This window comes from Rhinolophus sinicus, linkage group LG03 (assembly GCF_036562045.2).
Source record: "Rhinolophus sinicus isolate RSC01 linkage group LG03, ASM3656204v1, whole genome shotgun sequence".
NCBI classification, from domain to species: Eukaryota; Metazoa; Chordata; class Mammalia; order Chiroptera; family Rhinolophidae; genus Rhinolophus; species Rhinolophus sinicus.
In genome coordinates, this window is record NC_133753.1 from 143,112,982 (window position 1) to 143,133,215 (window position 20,234).

At 37.7% G+C, this 20,234-nt stretch overlaps 1 protein-coding gene across 2 annotated transcripts in view; it reads right to left on the reverse strand.

The window, feature by feature from the left end:
• The window catches only part of RASA1 (RAS p21 protein activator 1), a 98,124-nt gene extending 86,520 nt beyond the window's left edge, over nt 1–11,604 (reverse strand). The window contains exon 1 of one of the 2 annotated variants that reach the window (XM_019746368.2): nt 10,497–11,592. In XM_019746368.2, the coding sequence (XP_019601927.2) occupies nt 10,497–11,014 (518 nt within the window). In that variant the 5' untranslated portion in view covers nt 11,015–11,592. Of the gene's footprint in view, nt 1–10,496 lie in introns of both variants that reach the window. The other variant, XM_019746367.2, reaches the window with a different exon arrangement.
• Between the last annotated feature and the right edge of the window lie 8,630 nt (nt 11,605–20,234).

Sequence of the window (20,234 nt, forward strand, 5' to 3'; positions counted from 1 at the left end):
CACTGATGGATAAATGGATAAACAAAACGTGGGATAAGGCTAAAATAGTATTCAGCCTTGAAAAGAAAATTACAACAAATGGTACAACACAGATGTACCTTATGCTAAGTGAAGTCAGTCAGTCACTAAAGGACAAATATTGTATGATTCTACTTACGAGGTACCTAGAGTAGTCAAATTCATAGAGACAGAAAGTAAAATGGTGCTTGCCAGGAGTTGGGAAAGAGGAGAATGTTGAGTTATTGTTTAAGGAGTAAAGAGTTTCCATTGGGAAAGATAGAAAAGTTCTGGAGATAGATGGTGGTAATGGTCGCACAACAATGTGAATATACTTTATGCAACAGAACGGTACACATAAAAATGGTTAAAGTAATGGTAAATTTTATGCCATGTATATTTTACAATAAAAAAGCCCACACCATCTGATGGAGCTGCTCAATGTATAGCACAGCAGTAATATTCAAGGCAACGATATTTACAAAGTGGAAGGGGAAAGGAATTTAAATGGAAGGATTAATTTCCATACTTCACTCTAATTGATGAAATGTTTATGCCAACAGACTGTGATAAATTACATATGTGTATTTTAATATCCAGGACAACCATTAAAAAAATTCTATAAAGTTATTACCCAAATACTAAAATGAGACAAAGCTACACACCAATTATCTCTCATGAACTTAGATACAAACATCCTCAACCTAACAGCAACCTGAATTCAGCAATGTTTTAAAAGCATTATACACCATAATTTCAGGTATGTAAGGCTGGTTCAACATTAAAAAAATCACTGTAATCTACCATATCAACAAGCTATAGAAAAAACAAATCAAATGATTATATAAATTGACTCAGAAAAATAACTTGACAAAATCCAGTACCCATTCATGACCAAAACGCTCAGTAAATTAAGAAGTGGTGATCTACCTCAACTTGACAAAAATTGTCTATCCCCCCGACACACACACACACACACACACACACACACACACACACCTACAGTTAACATCATACTTAATGGTGACATACTAAATGCTTTCCACTTAGACAAGAAACAAAGTAAGGATGTCTGCTCTCACCACTCATTCAATATAATATTAGAAGTTCTAGCCACTGCAGTAAGACAAGAAAAAGAAATAAAAGATATACAGATTAGAAAGAAATAAAACTGTCCCTAAATGCAGCTGACATAATGTCTATGTAAAAAAATCCCAAGGATCTGTAAAAAGCCTCTTAGAACTGAATGTAAGTTGAGCAAGAAGATCACAGGATACAAGACCAACATACAAAAATCAATAGCATTTCTATACTAACAATGAACATATAGAAACTGAAATTGAAAAAAACAACATTTATAAAATCACTGCAAAGCAAACAAAAATTAAGAATAAATTTAACAATAGGTGTACAGAATTGACACACTAAAAATTACAAAATGCTGATTACAGAAATCAAAGAGGATCTAAATAAATAAAAACATATACCATGTCAATAGAGTAAAGATGTCAATTTTCCTCAAACTGATTTATAGGTTTAATGCAATTCTTATGAAAATCTCAGTTTTTGTAGACATGGACAAACTTGTTCTAAAATTTATATGTAAAGACACAAGTCTTTCAATAGCTAAAACCATATTGAAAAGTGAGAGGAGTCACTCTACCCAACATTAAGGCTTCCTACATAGCTACACTAATTAAGAGTGATATTAGCAGATGGCGACATCTAGCTCAATAGAACACAATAGAGAACCGAGAAGAAAATTCATACATATATACCCAATTGATTTTTGACACAAGTGCAAAAGCAATTCAATGGAAGAATGATGTTTGTTTGCCTTTTCAACAAATGGTGTTGGAGCAACTGGACATCCATATTTTGAGGCAAAAATATGAACCTCAATTTAAATTTCATATCTTTTATAAAATGAAATCAAATTGGATCACAGACTTAGAACTGTAAGACAAAAAACTACAAAACTTTTAGAAACAATAACAGGAGACAATCTTTGAGACCTAGGTTAGATGAAGAGTTCTCAGACTTGTCTCCAAAAGAACAACCTACAAAAGAAAATATTAATAATTCACCCTCTTAAAAATTAAAAACTTGTGTTGTGAAAGACCCTGTTAGGAGAAAAAGACAAGCTATAGAATAGGAAAAATATTTGCATACCACATATCAAACAAAGGACTAATATTTGGAATACATAAAGAACTCTCAAAACTCAACAATAAAAAATCCTATCGGAAAATGGGCAAAAGAGATAAACAGATATTTCACCAAAGAGTATATACAGATAACAAAATAACACATGAAAAGATTTTCAACATGAGAACAACTAAAATAAAAAATGGTGACAGTATCAAATGCTGGTGTGGATACAGAGCATCAGGATCACTGTCATACATTGCTAGTGAGAAGGTAAAAGAATATGGTCACCCTAGAAAACAAACTGGCAGTTTTTTTGTAAAACTGAACATGCAATTACCATACAACCCAGCAACTGCACTCTTGGGTATTTACCTGACGGAAATGAAAATTTATGTTCACACAAAAACATAAACATAAATGTTCATAACAGCTTTTTTTTCATAACAGCCAAAATGGAAATAACCCAAATATTCTCTAATGGGTGAATGGCTAAACAAACTGTAGTACATCCATACCATGGAATACTACTCAGCAATGAAAACAAAGTATGGATACACGCAACAATTGGATGAATCTTGAGGGAATTATGTTCAATAACAAATGCTAATCCCAAAAGGTTACATGCTATGTAATTGCATTTAATATAACCTTTTTGAAATGACAAAATGAAGAACAGATTAGTGTTTGCCAGGAGTTAGAGATGGAGAAAGTGGAGGAGGGAGGTGAGTTTGGTTATAAAAAGGCATCACAAAGGATCCTGGTGCTGATGAAACTGTTCTCTACCTTTACTATGATGATGATCACACAAATCTACAGATGATGAAACTGCACAGAACTAAATGCACATCCTCCCACACACACAAGGGTATGTAGAACTGGTGAAATCTGAGTAAGATAGTGAACTTTATCAATGTCAGTTTCCTGGTTGTAATATCAGACGTTGCCATTGAGGAAAAATGGGTGAAGGGCACATCTTTGTATTATTTTTATCAACTGAATGTGAATCGACAATTACCTCAAAATAAGAAGTTTAATTTAAAATTTTGAAAGGTAAGTCAATGGCTAAGTAGATAGACATGGGTGCAGGAGAGATATGGTTCTACTATTATATAATTTAATTGTGAAACAGTCTATCGGGTTCTTTCTACATAGACTTAATAAAAGAGTTGAGGGGGATGCCTAGATCTTTCCCTTAGCTTAAGACAGATACCATATTTCCCCGAAAATAAGACCTAAGCCAGACAATCAGCTCTAATGTGTCTTTTGGAGCAAAAATTACTATAAGACCCAGTCTTAAGACTGGGTATAAGATAAGACCAGACTGGGTATAATATAATATAAGACTGGGTCTTATAGTAATTTTTGCTCCAAAAGGCACATTAGAGATGATTGTCCGACTAGGTCTTATTTTCGGGGAAACAGGGTGTGTAAGAGAAAGGAAATTCAAAAGGAATAATGAATGTTACAACAATGAGCACAAAATGAATACAGAAAATTTGCTGAAGTAATGTCTCACCCATAGGGATCTTCCATGGCTACCATCCATGGTTATGTGTAGGATGTTTTCACACCATAATGATCAGAGCATTTAAACCTGTTTTCCACCTTTCACACAGGTACAGTCAAAAAAGAAGATAAAAGTCACTAACTCATAAAGAAAAAAAGGTAAAGTATAAGGAACGTTTTTCTTTCCTACAGAGAAAGATAGGAAACAAAAGAATGAGGACCCTGTTTCTCTAGTACTAGGTTGGTGCAAAAGTAATTGCGGTTTAAAAGGTTAAAAACAACTGCAAAAACCGCAATTACTTTTGCATCAACCTAATAGATGTGCATTCAATTTGCTCCAAAATCATCCAAAGCCATTTTTACAGATGCAGGGTTACCCAATGTATCAGTCAGCTTAGGATACCATAAAAAAAATACCACAGAATGAATGGCTTAAATAACAAAAATTTTTTTTTTCTCACAGTTCTGGAGGCTGAGTTCAAGATAAAGGTGCCAGGAGAATTGGTTTTTAGTGAGGCCTCTCTCCTTGGTTTGCAGATGGCCACCTTCTCACTGTGAATTCAACTGGCCTTTTCTCTGTGCACTCCTTGTGTCTCTTTCTCTTCTTATAAGAACACCAGTTCTACTGGATTATGGACCCACCCATATCACCTCATTTAACCCTTATTACCTCCTTAATGTAATTAAAGGCCGTATCTCCATATATAGCCACATTGAGCGTTAGGGTTTCAACCTATGAATTTGGGGGGACACAATTCATTCCATAACACCCAGTGATTGGACGGCCCTGAAGTATATTAAGTTTTGTATGTATATGTGTGTATTAAATGTACCAGAAGGGGTCATAAGAAAGGAAAAATTACAGTTTTTACATTAGAATTCCCATTCTATCACTCAAGTTTTCTCAACAATAAAAATGTGGATAATATCTATTCACAATGTATCGTGTGAGAATCTATGTAAAGTGCCTAGCATATGGTAAATGATAAGTCAATACTGAGCCTCTGCCTTTCAAACCTCTCCCCCCCAAATTAATTATAAATATCACTCAAATCTAAACATATCTGAAAAATTATGAGAGCTGGGTTCTGTCCCATACTACCACTACCTAGCTATGCGCTCTTAATTAAGAAAGGCACTCTATCTGAGTATGCTTCTGCACCTAGGCGATCAGAGCTTCCTCTATCATTAAAATACTATGTATCTGTGCATATCACTCTTATGAGTATACTACCAAACACCAGTGCTACAAAAGATAATAAAATTTTCTATAAATTTTCAGTAAAAAAGGATTATGGTATGAAATTTCAATATCATTCTTTCATTCTTCAGCTATCCTCTAATTTGAGAAATACTTCTGTACAATGTGTCTGTAGATTAATTTTATCATCTTATCTCTCTACTATTAATGCCTCATCTTCCAACTATAGTGTATATTTTTGACCCCATAATATTCACTGGTCTACTCACAAAAATCACACAATCACTGAAACACCTAAAATCATACCCAAAATCCTGTTGAGATAGGATTAGAAAATTGGAGAAGTTAATCAGTAAATTATACGAGAACTATTTTTAACTTAGGCCACAACTGAAACATACTGTAGGCAATTTCAATATAACACATCTACTCTCCATACACTTGTATATTCAAACAATGAGCTATAACCAACATCCACACTCAATATATTTGGTTTAAAATTAAGACAATGGTGGTAACAAGCAAAATCTATTGTGGGGATATTTGACTCATTTAATGAAAGACAATTTACCACTCTGAGCCTAAGGGAAGAACTTATAAGTACTTGCCCCTTTTCCCACCTCCTCCTGCATCACTGGCGTTCTAGTACTTTCTGATATTACATGTAAATGAATACATGAGGTAGGCTATAACTTTGGTGTCCCCAAAGAAATCTCACCTTCAATATTAATGCCCTTGTAGTCTCTTCCATACTAAATATGGACTGGGTCATTATGATTAGCATTGGCCACTGAACATTACCACACATGAAGAACACAGAGGCTTAATCAATACTGACACAGAGAGGGTGTCCTCTTTGAATGCTCCCCTGTGGAACTCAACTGCCATGCTGTGAAGAAGCTAAAGCTAATGAAGTAGAGAGGCTACAAGGAGGGAGAGAGGGGAAGTTATGAGGGAGAGAGAGGAAGGTGGGAGGGGGGTAAGAGAGAGAGAGACCCAGCTGGTCGAGCCATCCCAGCTGAGGCACCAGACATCATGAGTTAAGAAGCTGCTTTGGATGTTATAGCGAAGAGATGACACACAGAACAGTCCTCATCAAGCCCTACCAACATTTTAGAATCAAGAGCGAATAAATATTACTTTAGCAATTAAGTTTTAGAGTGAAGCGACACATAAAACAATACATGCAAACCAATTAGAACAGTGCTTGTTAGTTAGTAAGCAACCAAGAAATGTCAGCAGTAATAGCTGTTATTGTTAATAATCATTACAAGTCCCCAGTTCCCCAAGGTATTGTTTTGGGTATTTCAGCTGCTCTTAAAGGCATTCTCTCATTTCTTAATGGCCAGTAAAGAGACAAAACCAAAACAACCTAAAGCTGACTCTTCAGTTCTCCCTTTCTTCTTCCTAATTTTTGTCTGTCAATGTTTACCTGGTTTTCAAAGATCCAGACCAATTCTAGCCTTTGGCTATGCTCTGTATTCTCAGTAATTGCAGGGACCCCCCTCAACCTCCCTCCAGAGGGCAGGTAAATATAATTAAGAATTCAGCAGGATAGACCCTTCACTAGGGTCAAAAGTTTATACTCGTTTAACTTATACTTCTTTGTTACCTGATAGAATCATTAGGCAAAGGGCATAGGAACCAATAACCTCTTGTTCAGAAAATAAATTAAGCAGCAGGGAACACATACCTGCTACTTTTCTTCAGATCTGACTGATCTTAATTATATAAATTTCTTATTCTTTTAACCCCCATGACCCTGTGCACAGACTTCACTCATGATATTTTAATTTAACCTGACTCATTATAATTGGTTTACCTAATATTCTACTAGATCTAAAACTCTTTTAGAAGAGAGACTCATTGAGAAAAAGGGCTTCTTACTCATTGTTGTAATCCCTTAAATCAAGCACCTACTATATTGCTCTACTACTTACACAAATAGGGTACAAAATCTGGGTCCTGGTCAGCAATTAGTCCATAACTAATTTTTGCAATTCTCACCCCATTTTTATTAAGAAATACTGACTCACCCATAGTTATAACCTAAACAGTGACAAAGTTATTGAACACTACATGTCCCAACATTAACAATTATTTGACTTATGAATGATTTTATTTTTGTAGAAACTGCAAAATGATTTTTAAGGGGAAAATGGTATTATTTATATTCCTTATTTCTTTTTCCTTTAAGTTTCAGGCTTGGAAGCCTGCATATTAGGTCCAGGGTAAGAGCTAGACCAGATGCCAAGCAAATAATACCAAAGGTAAAGCAAAATGGAGAACTCAGAATTCACCTGAAAGGGACAACCACTACTTAGCACAAGCAGTCCACTCTCAAGCAGCAAGGGCAACCTGTGATTTCTCAAGCGATGCTATGAAATTGAGACTTCTTAAATGTGAAGTCTTCCGGTTTTTAAATGGTGGCAACTAATTACTACATGTTTGAAATACACTAAGAGCAAGCAATATATATCTATGGGTTGTATTCAACTCAAGGGCCTCCCTCTACTGCAGGCTCATAGATTAAAAATAATAAGTTATAGATAGACGGATAGATAGATGATTGATAGATAGACAGATGATAGATAGATGATTGATAGATAGATAGATAGATAGATAGATAGATAGATAGATAGATAGATAGATAAAACTGAAGGTGTAGTAAGGGAACAATACTCCTTTACTATCACCCCTCACCTCTAGGGGAGAGAGAAAGAAATAACAAGAACCATGAAAAGCAGCTCCATAAAATTACAGGGAGTACCAGTGACAAACTCCTTTAATTTAACCTTTCACTCTCTCTTGAAAAAGAAACCTGTTAGCAGTTTTAGATACAGAACCTTTTGTGGCGTAAAAATATATGGAGAGAATTTTTTTGTATTTAAATTATTTTCCTCAAAACTTGCAAAAAGGAAAATATTCAAATAAATGGAATAGTTAAAATTATACAAACTTTTCCAGCCTTAACCAAACTAATAAAAATGAGCAATAATAAACATGAGACCAATGATTCACCATGCACACAGAAAAACAAGGTACAAAATACTAATAGCGTTAATATATTTGCACTAGTCGATCTACATATTGTCACTTGACTCTCTTGTAACCAACAGCACCAAACTAGCTGAATACAAGGTTCAACTCTGTGACCAGGGAGCCCTAGTCTAACAAACCACTGTGGACTCAATCCTGTGACCTGGACCTCCCTCAATAACATACTATCAATAATTAAGATGACCAGTCACTAGTAATCAAATATTAATTGAATCCAAAAACATTTCTTCAACACTTTCATGAAAGAGTTAACATTATTTAACCAATCATTAAGACCTCTTCCTCATTTAAAACTAGGAATTTATAGAAAACACTTGAATTTCAACCTAAACCTGCTTGACTTGATGAAAGCCTTTATGAAGTTAAAATTTTTAATATAAATCACTATAGACAGGCTTTTGGAGTTCAAAATAGAGAGAGAAGGGCTATTTGAAGCTATTCTCTAAAATAGCTATTCATAAGGGAGTCCCTATACCAATAGAATTAGTAGACAATGTAATGACAATAAAATTATATTATTTGGAGAGACTATTTATTGAACACTTATTACGTGCCAGACACTGTATTGCATATGTTCAGGGTTCTCATTAAACTTTAAAAACGACCATACGAGGGAGGTACCATTATTATCCCCATTTTACAGATGGGGACACTGACCTTTCCAAGATCACACAGCTAGTAAGTGGTAGTCAGGATTCCAACCCAAATCTTGTCTAACTTCAGAATTTGCACGCTTAACCACTACACTGTATTGCCTCCAGTGACTCTGGGTTGATATCTAAGATAAAGAAAAGAGGGAAATTTGTACTCCTCAGTGGCAAACTTAAAAAACATACTAGAAATGGAGGATACTTTTTAGAAATAGAACAAATCTCATATGGATAGTCACACAAATATTTTTATTCTCAAATACATAACACAAAATGAAAATCTCATACAATGGACTCCTCACAAACACAATTTTCCTATGTACTTTTTCATGTTTATTACAAAAAACTGAATGGGAATGTTCTATATTTTCGGCTCAATTTTGCTGTGAATCTAAAATTGCTCTACAAATTCTATTTGTAAAAAATTTAAAACTACAATATACTAAATATGCCTAATTCAATTATGAACTGGCCTAAGACTATATTCTTTCATTATGAAAAGTTGTACTTTATTATAACCATAGTGCTGAGTATGTAGTAGGTACTTTATGTTTAACTGATTTTTTTCAAAAAGGTTTGAAAGTGTGTAAACGGTGTGTAAAATTTGAATTTTTAACACTCTCAGAACACCTTCAGAAAAGTCTGCAATACACAGACCTGACATGATAAGTTGGAATACAATTAGATAAAGAAAACTGAAGTTGTATTGAACAACATAAAGGAAAACAACACCCCTATACCAAGGCTGACATAAGACTAACTTTACTTTTCTACCTAAGTATCAAAAGATGTAGCCTTAAGACAGAATAGGTTAGTATTACCTAATAGGTTCCTAATTTGTTTTTTTAAGTCCTTTCTAAATACTCCAAAGAAACTTATCCAAAAAAAAATTTTTTAAATAATACTTTCAAGTGTCCAGAGTAACTGTCAACCAAACCTTTTTTTCCTCTGATATTCACCAAGGTTGCAGAAATTCTAAAGGTCTATTAGGACAGATGTGAGAGTTCTATACAAGTTTTGCCTCCTTTCACCATCAGAACATCAACATTTTCCTCTCATCAAGGTCCACTTCATACATAAACACATACCTAAATTCAATTATGAAGATAACAAGAGAGATGTACTAACTTTATACAGAAAAGTCATTTGTTCGATATATTGTGCAGTAGACTGTCAAAATTTAGAAATAGAATACTGTATTGGTCACCAATAAAAAGTGTTGAAAGGGAAGCACGCTATTAATTTTGTTTTACTTCAATACTGTACTTACAAAGTCTCAACTATAAAAGAATGGCACTAATATTAATACATAGGAATGCAAAGGCACAAGTTACAGATACTGTTGGAGTACTGGCCCTTAATCACACCTGTAAGTCATAGAACTCCTTTTCTTTCTCGCTGACACAGGTTTTCGTAAGTCATCCAAAAACTTTTGCATCGCTATGCTTTTCAATAGGCAGAAGTTAGGATTTGCAGTGGAACAAAAACAAAGCATTCTGACCAAGGCATGTTTCAAATGATAATCAGTACAGCACTCATTCAAATACTTGTATTCAAAACTTCTAATTAATCATCCAGCTCCAATAGAGAACACACACAGGTTAATACTATATAAGACTACGACTGCCTCGGTAGCTGCCAGCTCAGCTGAATCCCAGGACGCCACCTCAATTGAGAAGGGGTAGAACCACATCCGGTTGTCACCTGATACACATTTCCCCATGCTTCCCATCTTAAAAACTTTACATCTTCCCAGAGGAAGCCAGGGAATGCGCCCGTCGGGAAGATAAGTGATCAAATTAAATCCCTACGCGTAGAACCTGAAGCTTCAAAACTTTTCACAACAAATTACAGCTGACAGAACGAGTACGTTTTTCCACTTATTTCCAGGAGCCAACTTTCCCCGTCACTAAACAGCGGTCTTGACTTACTGGTTAGTTGGAGGAGCGGTCAGCGGGATGGCCACCTCTTCCTCCTCGTATTCTGGTCCATCTAGAGAGTCACCTTCGTCCACTGTTCCCAGGCCCGCGCCCAAAGGGGGCAGTTGAGGAGGAGGTGGCAGAGGAGGGAATCCGCCGCCTGCCCCGAAGTTCTCAGCAGGCAACGAAGTGGTCCCTTTGGCGAGAGCCATCTCCCCACCAGGTCCGGCGGCGGCAGCACCAGCCACGCCAGCAGCAGCACCTCCTCCTGACAGCGCGGCTCCCGCCAGTGTCCCTGCCACAGACCCGGCTCCTAGGAACCCTGACCCCAAAGCGGCTCCGCTACCCAGAGTCCCGGCCACTCCGGCCTCCGCCAGCCCAGGATAGGGGGCGGCTGCCACAGGAAGGGCCGGAGGTATCTTCACCCGACACACTGCCGGATAGGCACTCGAGCCCGCGGCCGCGCCGCCTCCTGCTGCCCCGGCGGTCACCGGACCGCCCTCCTCACTGCCGGCCTCGGCCGCCATCATGTTGAAGTCCGCTCTACTCTGCCTTACCCAGCCCGCCCGGGAGCCCCGGGGGCCACCAGGCCCGGGCTCCGAGCCGCCCCACCCAGACGCGTCCCCTCTTCAGCTCCCCAGGCGGAGGAAACAACAACAAAAGGAGAGTCGCCGCCGCGCCCCCTCCTCGGGCCACAGCCCAGGCTCCCGAGCTGCCCGGGTTACGGGAAGCGAAGTGGGCAAAAAACCCAACGCCTGCACAAACGCCGCCCAAACCTTCCTCTATACACCCACACTCACGCACATACATGCACAGAAGCGAAAAACTTCCTGGCTCACTAAAGAGGAAGGGAAGCACTGGGGAAGCGGCTGGGCGGCTGCCGCTCCCTGGGCCACCGCCGCTGCCGCCGCCACCGCTTCACCACCCCAGTTCCGGCCACCCCCACCGCAGCCACCGCTGGTGCCGCTGCTGGGGCTGGGGCCACTGCAGCCGCCTCATCCTCCACAGGCCTGGAGACAGGAGGGGTGGGGAGAAAAGAGGAAGGGGGGCGGGGTAGTGGGGAAGTCGACTGAACAGCTCCCAACCTGGAGCGCTCAGTGAAATAGACGAGAGAGAAAGGAAGGCGGAGCACCGGAGGAGGAGCGGAGGGAAGGAAGGGCGGGGAAGGAGGAGGGAGAGGGCGCTTCTGCGCAGGCGCGTTGCGGGAGCGGGTGGGGAATGGGCCTGGAGAAAGGAAAAGGAAGAGTCCGGAGGGAAGGAAGCGGCGGGGACGCGCGATGCGCGGTCGCGCCCGCTGTCCCACTCCGGTTCGGGCGCGTGGCGGCGCGGCCGCTTCTCGCATCGGTGTCGCCAGTGGCGCGCGCCTGTCTCACTGGGCTTTGTTTGATGGACGAGTGGGGAGGGGAAGGGAAGAGTGGGTAGCTAAGCAAGCTGTCGCTCAGCTCCGTGAAAACAGGAGAGAAAAGGGTAAGAAAGCCTAGAGAGGAAAGACGGGGGAAAAGGAACGGAAGATACGCAAAACCAGTTCACAGCTTCCTGACCGGTAGAAAAAACACCATTAGCCGGCGGCGCAAACACCTAACGGCCAAGGACCGGGGTAGGGGTGTTGGGATGGGGGACTTGCAGACTGCTTCGAAGGTTGAGGCAGTACTATTAATGTTTTCATTTTTGTTGCATAATATAAATCACTATATGACTATTGCAAACTAAAAAAATGAAATAAAGCACTAGGCTCTGAAACTCAAGAAAACGAAATGGATACGGGGGGGGGGGAGACTATGGGAAGCGTTAAGAATTTTCGCAGAAATAATGGTTGTGAAGTCAGATTTCTATGACTATACACGTTTTGTTTTCTTCATTGACCTCACCTCTCCTCTGTTCTCTCCTCTTCCCCTCTCTCTCTGTCTCTCTCTCTGTCTCTGTCTCTCTCTCTGTCTCTCTCTCTCTCTCTCTGTCTCTCTCTCTCTCTTTCACACACACACACACACCTGTGCCATTGCCAAGTCTATTGGGTACTAATGAGGTGTGGAGAGGAGGGGTGCTACATACCACACCAATCAATACACTTTTGTCCTCTTTTATGTGAAAAAGAAAGCAAGGCATGCTCCATAATTCACATGTGACACACAAGAGGACTTTCAACAAGGCAAATGTCAAGAATGTCCCGAAGTGCCCATTCAAAAATTACCAATAAACTGAAATCTAACCCTTAATATAGCCAAAAAGGAGGTGGGTTTTGTTTTGTCTTTTATACTTCTATACATGACTTGTATTCATCTTTTGTTACCGGTATTTATTATTACAATTTTAACACCGTTTTCCTTTCTTAAAATGTCTATATGTTTTTTGGCACCCTCTGTTTATGTTTGTATATATATATATATATATATATATATATATACACACACACACATATATATGAATAAATATATGTATGTATTTATAAACACATATGCATTATCACAAAAAAAATGTGTACAAGTGGACTTTGGTCAACGGTGATGAAGCAGTAGTTCGCCATAATCAGAAGTGTCTGGACACTGATGGTAACCACTTTGAGCACCTCTTGTAATTGCAGAAATCAAATATGACTTGTATTCATCTTTTATTATCGGTATATATTATTACAACTTTAATACAGTTTTCCTTTCTTAAAATGTGGATACATTTTTTGGCACCTTCTGTAGGTGTGTGTGTGTGTATATATATATATATACACACACACTATATATATATACACACATATATGAATAAATATAATTTATAAACACACTATTAATATGTATTCATATAGGTGGAGGAATCATTCCCTTAGTTTGAAATTACAGTATAGGTAATTTGCCCTTTTGGATTCATATATCATTCTTTTAAATTCTCCCAGGAGGAATCCCACATTAAGTACCAGTAAATATTGATCTTTGAGATCAATATTTTCTCTAAGGATGATCAAACCAACATAGCACATTGGGGATGGGAAAGGGCTGTAATAGAGGCCCAGGGAAAAAAGGAAAAGACCATTAAAAGAGTTGTAAAGGTGCGTGAGAGACAATTTACTGTAGTAGTCTGCATAAGCCTATTTGCCAAATCATTGACAAACTTGATTAAACAGTAATCCTGAGGACTCCTTCAGTGTGCTTACTTCTTCACAGTGTATCCCTTGGGAGAATGAAGACGGACTAGTCACAAGAGTGGTCTCAGACCACCATTATCCTAGGGCCGTGTTAGAAATGCAAATTCATTGGCCCCATTTCGGACACTGAATTAGAAACTGCAGTAATCAATGTTTTAATGAGCCTCCAAGTTTACACATTTAAGAACCACCTTACTATAGTATGCTAATCAGGTAGGAGGTATGCAATACCTAAAAATGGTTCTGAAAGAAAGAGGAATGGGTGAGAAAGCCAACTCAGTGTCGCTCATTAGGTAGGTGGGTAAGAGATGTAGGTATTGTGTTGCTAAACTCTATGTTATTCTAGAAAGGAGATTAGGAAGTGAAAAAGTGCATAATGAAGTAATTCCATAATACTAAAGAGAATAATGAAGACCTACTTCTTATAGTGGCCAACCTGACAAAATTTTGTATTTTTTTTAAACTTAGATCCTCAGAGTTAGAAGAGACCATCAAAATACCTATTCCACCCACTGCCAACAAATTTACATGTAGCCTGTGTTTGAAAAATCTGTGTGTTAACATGCCAGTCCTGCATCACATCCATCCCAATTACCACCATCAGCTTTTGAATGTATGAGGTTGGACTGGCAGATATCACCAACTCTTGGTTATCACTGGTCTCTCTTCCCTAAGAGCTCACACACTATCTGTATGCTGCCTGAGATTCCAAGTCAGGCTATCTACTATAAATTGCAAAATTACCTCCTTCCCCTTTTTTGACATTCCTTAGCAATTAAAGGCCAATATATAATGAAGTCCAACACCAATTACATACTGAGTTATATAGTTTTTTAGTTACTTTTAGGTGGATGTATCTACAAAACTATACTGCAAATATAAACCTGTTGTCTATCCTACTGCCTAGCCCAGTAATAGGCATCCTTGCCAACTGCTTTGAACAGATCTCCATCCTTTTAACAAATACTGGAATAGATCAGTATCTTTGGACAGCAATTGCGCAACTAGTAAGAAAGACTCTATTTTAAATCAAACTAATACCAACATCTTACCTTATATTTAATCTTACAGTTTTGCTGTCTTTTTCATCCAAAAAGATTACCATGTATTTTTGATAAGGTATTTTCAAATACGTTATATATTTATTTTGTTTGACAGATGTAGGCTTTCATCCTTACTCTTCTCTTGTGTACTTCCTTAATCTCAAATCAGTCATCTACCTTCAGTGACATTTTATTTTTTTCCAGAAGAGTGAAATGTTTCTACATTTATTTTTGTCTATTGCCTTTTTTCTTTTTCTTCTTACCTTGACCCTTTGCCCTTCTCTCATTCATGTTCTCTTTTTTCCTGCTAATTTCTACTTCAATTTCTGCTTCTGTGTTTTCCTTTTCTTCTAAGCCCCTGAATTTCCTGACATAGATATACTCCTTGAAGTTTCATGAGTCAAAAACTGAAGAACAATTTTTTAGAAAACAATGAAATATCTCCATGGAGAAAGGCATTACAGAGATTCTGCAGGAATTGGTGCTAGGTGCGGTGTTATGTAACACCAACTAACAAAGGGAAGTAAACAGTCTGTTAATTAAATTCACAGATAATATTAAACAGGAGGTACTGAAAAACAGAACAATATCCAAAAGAGGAAAATTCAAATAGCTTTTACCTTTAATAAAGCGATTTTGATATCTATGATTTTAGAAAAGTAGCTCTACATATTGAATTGAACATAGTATTTAATGAAGGATGAATGATCAAAAATGCTGAACAAAGACTTGTGGGTGAAAAGAATCCGAACATTTAATTTAAAAAATGAATTTGACTCATTCTGATTATATTGGCATCCCAAATATGAATGTAATACTTTCTGAAATATTTTGCAGTTTTGATACCTCAGTATGTGAAAAGTAATTCTGAGTCAGTAACAAAATTTTACAGGACCTCAGAAGGGTTAGATCAAATATATGAGTAGTTTCTGAGGGGAAGACTAAGGAAGAAGTGATAAAGAGCTTACAGCTGTGTTTGAAGAATCGCAAATTATGTTTCATGTCCTAGTACATACTTAGGTATACAAATAGACTTCTAAGTTTATCTAAATAGTGTCAAAAGGTTTCAGTTACCCTAAAATTTGAAAGGAAGCCTTTACTCCTAACCCCTAATATTCCTGGTGCACTTGTTGATCACATCTTAAAATGCCCAATATTATAAATTTCCGTATTGGGGATATGTTTTGAGAAAATAACATTGAGGGGGTACAGGTTAAAGGAATATTTTTTATTTATTAAATTTATTTGGGTGACATTGATTAGTAAAATTACATAGGTTTCAAGTGTACATTTCTGTAATACATCATCTATATATTGCATTGTGTGTTCACTACGCAGAGTCAGATCTCCTTCCATCACCATATATTTGATCCCCTTTACCCTCTTCTGTCCTCCCTCCCCTCTTACCCTCTGGTAACCACTACACTGTTGTTTCTTTGTTTGTTTTTTTGTTTTGTTCGTTTATTGCTTTCAGTTTTGTATCCCATATATGAATGAAGTTATATGGTTCCTGACTTTTTCTGTCTGACTTATTTCACTTAGCATTATAATCTCAAAATCCATCCATGTTTTTGCAAATGGCAGTATTTCATCTTTTCTTATGGCAGAGTAGTATTCCACTGTGTATATGTACCATATCTTTATCCAATCATCAATCGAAGGACACTTAGCTTGTTTCCATGTCATAGCCACTATGAATAATACTGCAATGAACATCAGGGTATGTATTTCTATATGGATGAATGTTTTCAGAATTTTTGGGTAAATACCCAGAAGAAGCATTGCTGGATCATATGGTAATTCTATTCTTAATTTTTTAAGGAACCTCCATACTGTTTTCCATAGTGGAGGTACCAGTTTACATTCCCATCAACAGTGTGTGAGGGTTCCTTTTTCTCCACAGCCTCTCCAACACTTGTTAGTATTTGTCTTGTTGATACCCATTCTAACAGGTGTGAAGTGATATCTAATTGCAGTTTTGATTTGTATTTCCCTAAAAGATAATGAAGTTGAGCATTTTTTAATATATCTGCTGGCCATCTAAACTTATATATGGTTAAAGATGCTTAAATCAGTTGGATCTAAATATCCCTTCACTTGAAAGAAGAGTAGAAAAATGTCTTCTTTTTTTTCATTTAGTTTATCCTTATTCTTCTGTCTGTATTTTGCTGATTTTCCATTATTCTTTCTCAAAAATTTTCTCTCTTCATTATTTCTAGTCTCTTTTTCAATGCTTCCTATTTTCCTCTGACCAAGAACATTTCTGTATTTCCTTCCTGTGCCTTGGTTCCTTTATATGATAATGCCCCATAGGAGAAGTAAAAGACAGAAAAAAGCAAGTGCAATGGTCTTGGGACAAGGGAAATGTGGGTGTCAGGGTGAGTAGGTCTCCAGTCCATATTTTTCTCATAATTACACTGCCATTTCTTGCCCATGTGAGCAACAACTTAAAAATCACCTGAAGTTCAGTCATGGAATCCAACTAACCTACCTCTTCGCCTTAGGAGTCCTGAAAAGTCTCTAATTCAGGTTGCATTCTTAGGTCTACCTGAGAGTCTCCTGGTAATCCCTTCATCTCTAAATTCAGTTAACACATCAAATATACAGATCTCTTTTTTAGTCTTTAAAATATCTATACAATGAAAGGGTTAAATAGAGCCTTGAGTTGAGTAAATTATAAATAAGGCGAAAGTTTTAAGTACATCAGAAGAAATTGTAAGTAATATAACTTTACTAAACTAGAACTACCTTTCTAAGATACTTCTAACTATAATTATTTCTTAATTCACATGTTCCTTTGAAAAACTCAAATTCACCTGTTATCGTCACACAACATTTTTATTTTTTAACTCTCTCTTCATTCTCCATATAATTGTTAAAATCACAATGAAATATAACTTGCAGTACCATAATAATTTCCAGATTTCTGAAGTTTGCAGACTAGAAAAGATTCAACAAAAACTGAAAGACTATTCAATGTTACGAATTTGCCAACTTTAAATTTTGTGAAGTGAGGAATCTTTTGTTGAAGTTATCATTTCCTACCACTCTATTTCATAAAAGGAAAGGACATTTCACTGTAGATAGAAAGAAAAAAAGGAGGAGACTAGAGAGAGAGAAAGTTAGGGAGGGAGAAAAAAAGAAAATGGAAAGAAATAATTCCAGAAAGAAAGAAAATCTTCTGAATCACATAAATTTAGCTTCATGAAATGTGATTATGTTATGTCCTTTTCACTTTTCCATGGATTTATTACAAATTGGCATTGATTTGCAGACCAGGTATCTTAGTTTGGGTTTCCAAAGAAGCAGACTCTGACAGTAAGACTTGAGTGTTGAGTCATTTATGTGGGAGGTGATCCCAGGAAATTTCAGTAGGACAATAAGGAAGGAATGGAAGTCAATACAGGATGTGTTAATTAGCAGGTTACTGGTAAAAGCAACTGAGGTTCAGTCCCATTGGGGAACTCTGGGAGACACCACAGAACCCACCTGAGAGTTGTTGCACCTGAGAGACAAAGGAACTGTGGGTTTTATTCATAAACTCCCATTTGTCATTGGTTGAGAGCTGCTTCTGGAAGCATCTCCTCCCCAACACCTCCAGACTGCCTCATGTGAAGGTTGGGCATCTCCATGGCTACAGAAAGTCCTCAGGTAGAAAGTTACTGGTATTTGCAGTGAGAGGCCATTGCATGCACAGAACAGATAAATGCCAAGGGAGGGATGGGCTTGGCACTGACAGTAACTTATTTCTGTTAAATATAGGTACTTTGGAGTGTTATTTGTTATATTTGAGCCATTTTATATTTAATATATCCTACTCTATTACCTACCAAGGCTATTTAGCTCAAATGGCTACGGAGCTCATTCAGTGTTAATGATGGCCGGGGTGAGAACTCGTTTCTCAGTAATGCATATTATCACGAGAGCAGAGCTGACCAGAGGGGGTGATTTTCTAAGAGTATTTATTACTTGATTACAAACATATTTCCTGTCATTTCTTTTTTTTAACACATATTTTGTGTTTGATAGAAGCAAAAGTGATTATGCATTGGACATAAAGTAGCTTATTGACAACCAAAGGGGAAAGAGTCAAGAAAAACTATCATGAATATTGCAATAGCATTTTTGAAGAAATAATTTGACAATGTTTTATTTTATTAAAAGTGATCCAAAAATCATGCCTTGTAGTTATAGAAAATTTTAAAGTTGTCAAAGTGTTTTCATGTACATTATTGTCCCTTTCACAACTGAAAAAATAAGACAATATTATTGTCAATCGACTGATCTGTAAGCTTTTGAGTTCCAAAGGTGTGGTCAATTCACCTCAAGTGATGAAAGTTTATAATAAGGATTCTTGGGGAAGTAATGTAGGAAAACTGTCCCACAATTAAATGTCTATTCACGTAGGGAACCCTAACATCTTTTATTGTTCAGGGCCCGGAAGCAGCTATAGGGAACTAAGAGGCATGGTTGTGGTCATGTCTGAAGAATGGGGACTGTGTTATTATCTCCTTCAGTGGCGGCACCATTCCCATGACTCAAGTGATCTGTCACTACTTTGTTCTGTTTCTCTGTTCAACACAGCCATTGCTTCTATTGATTCTGATTACCTCCAGCACCAACCACCCACCCCCTCTTTCCACACCTCTCTACCTAATGATTCCTGCTTACTTGTGGCTTCTATTACTTCTTTCCTTCCACTTACAAATATTTATTCAGTGCCAGGGAAACAATGGTGAGCCAAAATAAGCATGGTCTTTGCTCTCATGGAGCATACAATTTAGAGTGAGGCAGATGTTTAATCAACTAGCCACATAAATGAATGCTGCATTTAACACTAAGATAAATTATATTAGGGAAAGAAAGACTAACCTGAATTTGGAATCTTTAGGTCAAATTTTTATAGTCACTTGACAGAGTCTTTGTTGAATGTTCATGGAGTGTTACAGTATAATATTGCAGATAGTAAATCAGCCCCAAACCTGGGATGCTGGGACAGATAGATTGTATTTAAATCCCTCTTCTACCACTACTAGATCTATAACTCAGGTACAGTTAATTAACCTCCCTGAGTCTCAGGTTTCACATCTGTTATATGTATGGATAGCAATACCTATTGACTTAGGTTGGCTTTCCCCAGAAGAAGACCCCAAGACTAGAACTGAATTGTAAATTATTTGGGAGGTGATCCCAAGAAACTCCATTGCTCAGAGGTTAACAGAGACAGGAAAGGGAAGGAAGCCAATAAAGGGTTTGTAATCAAACAGGCAATTACTGTGGGCAAGTAGGGGAGGTTCAATTCCATGGAGGAACTGTGGGAAACCAAGTAAGTCATGTCTCAGAGTTATCCTACATGAGGAGTGAGGAAGCTGGGGGTACTTATCTTCCAATTCTCTTCCATCTTTGGTGAAGGCTGTTCCTAGGTTCTTTAACTCCCTACACTTCTGAGATGTCCTATGCTCATAGGCAAGAGAAAGCTCCCAGACAGACAATCACCCAGTAGGTTCCATGGCCATGCACCAGAATGGGGAGTGACAAGGGAATATGGGTGGTGTGCTGACAGCTTCTGGAGATTTT